At 39.6% G+C, this 7,071-nt stretch overlaps 1 protein-coding gene across 2 annotated transcripts in view; it reads left to right on the top strand.

The window, feature by feature from the left end:
- Window positions 1–5,757, top strand: part of PREX2 (phosphatidylinositol-3,4,5-trisphosphate dependent Rac exchange factor 2) — a 232,818-nt gene extending 227,061 nt beyond the window's left edge. For both annotated transcript variants that reach the window (XM_031441512.2, XM_064480858.1), the window contains exon 40: window positions 2,866–5,757. In XM_031441512.2, coding sequence (XP_031297372.2) covers window positions 2,866–2,911 — 46 coding nt within the window. In that variant the 3' untranslated portion in view covers window positions 2,912–5,757. The remainder of the gene's footprint in view (window positions 1–2,865) is intronic.
- Window positions 5,758–7,071: the final 1,314 nt, after the last annotated feature.

Here is a 7,071-nt window from a genome sequence, read left to right on the forward strand (position 1 = left end):
GAACCAGGATTCCTGCCCCAAAGACAGCGAATTGAAGAGTAGTTTGGCTCTCAAGGCCAGGCCACCCGCAGGCACATCTGATGTTTCTGGAGACATCTTCATGGAGATAAAGTTTGCTGTCTCTGACACAGTATTTGATCCAAATCCCCAACCAATCTCTAGTATAGTTTTCCTTTCACCATTTGCTTCCTTTCCTTTTTGTAAAATTCAGCAGACGTGTGTTGAATTTCTGCTACGCGCCACCTGCAGGTGTCAGGCACTTTGTTAAGAGCTAGCGATCAGGATGTAATCCTCTCTACCAGGCAGTGAGGTGCAGTAGAGCAACAACGGAATACCACGGAAATAGCACACAGTTTGTGTGTGTGATGAGAACCAGATCCTCACCAAGAATCAGACCTTACATTCCAGATGTCATGGCACACTGGTCTTATTTTCTGCGACATTACACACTTTGGAAACTATTGTGTAAGGAAGTTTGGTTTTCTTTCTCTGTGTAACTGGCAGGCAGCCTACTGTCGTGGTTAAAAGTGAGAGAGCGGTTTTGAGTCCTGCCATGTGACCTTATTTAATCAGGCTATGTATCTTCGCTGAGGCAGTTTCCTCATCTGTGAAATGGGGAGAACTGCCTTGGGACATAGTATTACTGATCAGGTAGCCTTGAAAAGAGGCACTTGCTTTGTGGTCTCCTTTCACACAGCTTTTATTTTTGTCATTTAAAAAGATGATGGGCGCAATCTAGAGACGGCAGTTTGCAAGCTCTGCTCTCTGCAGATTTAATTTGAGCTGGAAGTACCAGCTCCAGGATAGCCGCCTGAACCCAACAGGAAAAGGAAGAAGTGGAGCCGGGAGCACACCTTTCTCATGCAGGGCCCTGGGTGTGCAGGAGTGGAGTGAAAACATGACAAGGGCCCCGAAATGTTGGGCAAACACCGGCCTCCCGTGACCTAACAATTTAGCTGCCAGGAAAGAGATGCCTCAGCGCAGAGTAGAAGTCCTGTGCTTATCTATTATATCGTACTTCCAAGCTTCATCTGCCTGTCGTAAATTCCCAAAGCCTCACAATTTCCATGGCAAATGTCTCTGAAATCAAATAACCCTAAGTCCCTTCCAAGACGCCTCCCCAAAGCCGAATCTGCCCAGGACCCAGAACTGTTATTTTGGTAGGGGTTGGCAAGGAGCAGCCTTTTCTCCAATTGGCAAGACAGACATTCCGAAGACTCCTCTACCCGGTGCCATTTGTTGCATAATGTGGAAACATGCAGTGCCAGGGAAGGTGATGCGATGGTTCAGCCCAGATCTCCCAGGTAGGACATTTGGGACATCTGCCACCTAGCTTCCTGTTCCTGTTCCCCCTGAGTAAGACCACGTGTGCCTTTTCACTCATTAGACAGCACTGTCAGGGAAATAAAATGATAGAAATTAAAGAGGGAAAAGAACTTTCCCATCACTCTATTGTTCCAGCGCTGCGAATGCAATTTGAAGCAACACCATATCCTTCAGCGGCAAAAGCAGCTTTGAAGTATTTCAGCTCAAGTTAATGTATTCTTTTCTCCCGGAAGGATGAAATAAGCTTTTCTGATGTGAGATGTCCTTATTTCACTATTCATTTTGTTCCACGGAGGTGACATGTAAGATACTAACCACCTTCCGGACTCCAAAGGCAGTAACTTCTTCTGTGTTTCCAGAGCTGGGAAGTTCTTTTTGTTAGCTAGGTTTCTATCTTGATGTTAAATCTTTTCCATTCCCCTGCTTTGATTTAGAATGTCTGTGGGATTATATGTTGAAGGGAGAGAAAGTTTATAATGTGCTAAATTTGTCAACAACTCATTTAAACCCTGTTCAATTTCACCTGTAAAAGATTGTGAATCACCGCAGCTACCCCTAAGTTTGGGTGCTTTTAAAACGGAGCAAAGTTGAAATCTGCACCTTATATTTTTAGATCATCAGACTGAGCTCTGAAGTAGGACCAGCATGGCCCCGGGCACTACTGAGGACCATGGGCATACAGCTAGCCACCTTAGATCAGCTGATGACCCCTCAGTTTCTGCCTTAATAATGGCTGTGTCCTGTGCATCACTGTGGCAGCTATTAACCCCCTGTATTTGGGTTCTGGAGTTAGGATCCAACCATTCAGAAGAATGTGGAGCACTAGAACGTGTGTGACCCTAGTTTAGTCCCCTGGGCTTTGCCTTCTTGCCATATGGTTTCAAACAACTAGACCTGGGATGCAAAGAGAGAGCATCTTGGGGCATCTCCACCCATTCAAATGGATTCTGTGACCCACTTGAATCTCCACCTGATTCCATTGACAGGGGAGTGACAGGATGGGCAGAGCTGGGCAGAGATTCCTTAGAAAAGACCAGCTGACTGTGCCCTTGATATTCAGGACTCGGGACTCTGCCACATTAGCCTAGCCATAACCAACTGCCGGCACCACCAGGAGGGTGCAAAATGGAGCAGGTTCCTAAAATGGGTCAGAAAATCAGTAATTCTATAAGATAGATGCTGTCTTGCTACAAGATAATCATGACAGACATGATGGTAATTATCATCCTCGTATCATCTCCTAGAATTCGGAGAATCGCTTTTGCTACCAACAAGGTAACAGGAGCAGTGGGTATAAACGTGGCAGCATTGATTCATCAGTAGTCATCCAGATGTTCAAAGAGACATTGATGTTTTATAAGAATAGAACCAACATTTTGGAGTCTGCTAATGTGTATGTAATTTTTAGGGAAACAGGCGATAGGATTGTGACTGACTCCCAAACCAAAGAATTGTCAATTTACTTGTTATACCAATAAAAGCATCTCAGGCAATGTCACTCTGCCAGGCCACTGTCACACCTTCCCGTGCCTTTTCTAGGCTGTACAAGCTGTGTGAGCCGCCTCCCCCTGTCGGAGAAGAATGAGGAGGACCCCCAAGGAACCAGGCGAGCAGAAGCTTCTGAACACTGGGCTCAACAAAGGACGAGCTGGCTACACATGCTCCACTCAAGATAAAGAAATGGATTTTTTCCTCTAAATCTTTCACCGTGGTGTAAATAATTAATGCTTAGCTTGTACTTAGATATTTTTTTCTGGAAGTGGATAGGAGTTTCTTCAAAGCACTCAGCTTCACAAACCCATCTTTCTGTGTGTTGATAGGAAAAATTCATTTTTAGGATAGAATTCACCCCTGGAAATTACAGAACAAAAATAGCAGAGATAAAACATTAACCATTGTGCCTCCTTTATTAAAATGATTTTACTGTGTTTGCTTTCATCTTCTCCAAATGGAACATATAAGGGTGGTTCCTTCCATTTGAAGTAATCATCATACAGAAAAGTCACAGACAACAGAGACGGGCGTGGTCCGCACTCGCGCTGGTGACAGCGAAAGAGGATGCTTTACTCTGTCTAAGGGAGTGTTGCTGAGTAGAGAAGAGAGCTGACTGCAGCCTCCAGCAAGACCTTCTCCCAGCTGCTCTCAGGGACCCTTTATGCTCCTGGGCAGTTCCAGGAACCGGTGCTGTCCTTGGTCCCTGAGATGGGCGTGGCCTCCGTGGCGCGTGCGTACTGACGCTGTGCCGCGGGTATCCAGGGGTGGGGAGAGGCAAGGATCCCGGAGTGGCAGGAAGGAAGGAAGACTAGGGCGAAGGAGGAAATAATATGCCTATTAAAAAACTGAATCTTTAAATTTCAAAGATACTTAAAACTCTTAATTTTATTAAGGCTTTCACATGAGATGTCAGACTCCTAAGAGAATACACCACGCTGAGTATTTTTCTATCAAGGTAGTATATGTATAAAATGTGAAAATAAAGCTTTATTTGTTGAACCCTAAAGGAACTATTAGAGACCTTGATAATTTATAAAAGTACAAGGTGTATTCTATTTTCATTCTAAAGCATGCATGATGTTTATCCTTTCTAGATAAAAAAAAGAACATTGGTTTTTTTTTTAGCATAGTGAATATAGTGATACTGGTTTTAAATCCGTAATTTTCAAAACAATTAAAATGCCCTTACTGTGATCGTGATAATTATGTGGATTTAGATAAACCTAGTCTGTGAAATGTTTTCCATGACTAAAGTATGTACAAACCGTTATTAAATTTTAATTTATGAATTTTGATAACAGTTTTCAAACTATTATTTAAAAACCCTCATCCCTAGCGCTTGTGCATTGAATAACAGAAACACTATGTTACATATGTCTGAGGTGTTTATATACTGGTCAAGGTAGTGATAAATGTTACGTGGCACAGAAGCACTTAAGACTTTTCATGATAAGTCCCTATCTATAATGAAAAAATAAAGAACCCAACCGTTTTCAGGGAAAAAGTTGAACGCTTTGGATTTAATGAAGATATGACCTTAATATAAATATGTACATTAAATATATTTTTAACTTTCAGGAGTTTAACATTCTTGATACCATGAGCAAGTGTTCCTGAAGGTCCATGAAATTAGTAAATTGTGATTTTCCCGTACTGAGCATTTGATTACATTTAACACAGGGCTAGTGAGTGAGCAAAACAAACTAACTAGCAAGTACTTGTCATGTTGTCAGTACTGCTTCCTGATCACCACTCTGGAAGCAGTGTTCCTCACTAGAGGCCTGAGTTGGTCACAAACGTTTCAGTCATCTTTTGCTGTTTCATGTGGGAAATTATCTGTTATTGTAGTATTTATAAATTAACATATTTTAATATCAATCTCTATATAATAGGATGTACTTAATATAATTTTAAGGGTTGAACGTAGGTAAGTGTACCATCTGTCAGAGTGCTTGGCACTTATTTAAAAAAAGCTCAAAAGTTAGTGATGACTTTTATTATCAGTGACTGTGATTTTCAACTGTAATGAAAACTGTAGCTAAAGCCTGAGTAATTTCTACAAGCAATACCTCCAAGTGCTTTACCCATACTTTGTTGTGTTGCTTCACTAATCCTCGTAATGATGAGTTGGGGTGGTACCCTTTTCATCACCCCCAATTTACAGTTGAGGAACTGAAGCAAAGAATGGTCCAGTGACTTGCCCAAGGCGCCATGTGACTGATAAGAGGTAGAACCAGGATTTGAATCTGGGAAGTCTGCCTTCTTAATACATTATGCTGCTTTTCTTTATTAATACAGGAAATGTAATACTGCCAATTCTTTGTTGATAAAGTTGGAGTTATATGGGGTATGTTGCCATTGAATTATACATCTTATATTGAGAAAAAAGTGAATGGAAATATATAAAATGCCTTTAGTACATGAAAACCATAGGATTTCCTGGGCTTTTTCCCATTCTGACTACACGTTATGAGGTGACCCAATGCTATTGTAATCTGAAAAAAATATATATTCTTTATAACTGAAGATAACAGTTTTAGATAGGTCTTGGAAATCTGGAATAGTACATTATATAAAACTTGACTATGATTCCAAAACAGTGGTAACAGTAAAAAATGTCAAATGAGTAAATGAATAAAGACACCCCTTCAGTGCCATAATGTCCCTCCATGTGATGTTGGACATTTAACTGGCCTTGAGTTTTTAGAGTGGGTTTACCTAAATGCTCACATACTGCTCACCAGGGTACCTTTAAACATTCCCAAAGTCTGCTGACACTTCTGCTGAGTTCTGCTAACTTTGAAGTTCTGAGTTTAGACACCTGCCTCTCTCCACCTGAAAGGGAGGGTCCTGCAGAGAGGTTTGATTCTTAATATGGGACCTGATTAAAAAATGCTTGTTAACTGGTAATTCATAGTCAATAAATCTGAAACATTCCATCGTGTCTTGTGAAGTTTTCTCATTAAATATTGCAAAATTTAAATGATATTAAAAGTTTGAGTAATTTGAGGAGACTGGAATTTTGCATCTATTTCTGTTACATTTGGCAAAAAGGAAAGAAAGAAAGAAAGAGGGGGGAAGGAAATTTGTACTAATTTTACTTATATGGGATCTGTAATGGTGAATTAGAGTGAAAGCTTTATTTTATGAACCAATGTCCCAATCTTAGGAATCTCATGCTATTTTCTGCCTTTGTAAATCACATTCTTCCTGTCTTAGATTCCCTGTGCATTCGATGGCTACTCTTCTTGCAGTAACGATGTTCGATTTAAAATTAGGTTAATTTCTCATGATACTGTACTATATATGACACCGTGATATTGGTTCTGACTCTATTAATTTAAATTTTTTGATAGTTAAATTCAGAATGATATGAAATTGTCCTTGGCACTGACTGTAAAAGCCAGGAAAATGAGTAGGTAAAAAAATCCTGAGGGTCATGTTAACTCATTTAGGTAAACAGACTATTTTCAACACTTTGGACACATTTTACCATCAAAACAAATGTTTATTGACTTGGAAGCATTCAGTTTGAGTTAGTTATTCTATGTATTTGAAAATAATAAATTTGTAATTAAAATACTAAAGTATTCTTTCATGAGTTCATGTAGATCTTCTCCTGTGTAGCATGATTCATGCGGAATAGAGGCCATAAATTTATTCACCTATATTTTAGGTAAAGTATAATATTGAAATTTAAAGTGAATAACCTTACTTTGAGTCATTTTATTTTACATTTTATTTTAAAGGTCATTTTTAGATTTTCTTCACTAGCAGTATTTACTAATGTTGAAACTAACCTTTAGTATATGACTAAATTGCTTCTGAAATTTAAAACCTGTGTTTAATTTTTAAAGGCTTGTTTTTAAGTGAATTATCATATGCGATTATAGCGCAGTTACTTTCCCAAAGTCAGTAGTAGTTATTCCATTAACATGTATACGCATTAACCAGTTTGCTGAATGAACTGTCAGTTGTCCTGTGTAAGGATGAAGGCAAAAGCTTTGAAAGTGGTTTAGGATGATCTGAATTTCGATTGAGAAGAATATTCTGTACTTTATCAAGTTTTTGAGGTCTTAGACATGCGCCTCAGGAAACTTTCACCCACGGGAATCCACAGATGAGGTGGGGTAAAGTTACAACAGGTGTCTGGGTCTGATTCTTTTTACATACAGTGCCTACAATCTGCATTGGTCTTGCCATCCCGTAATAGTAATTATAGTTTGTCTTTTGTTTTGGAAAAATTTTAGT

Source organism: Camelus dromedarius, chromosome 30, assembly GCF_036321535.1.
Source record: "Camelus dromedarius isolate mCamDro1 chromosome 30, mCamDro1.pat, whole genome shotgun sequence".
NCBI lineage: Eukaryota > Metazoa > Chordata > Mammalia > Artiodactyla > Camelidae > Camelus > Camelus dromedarius.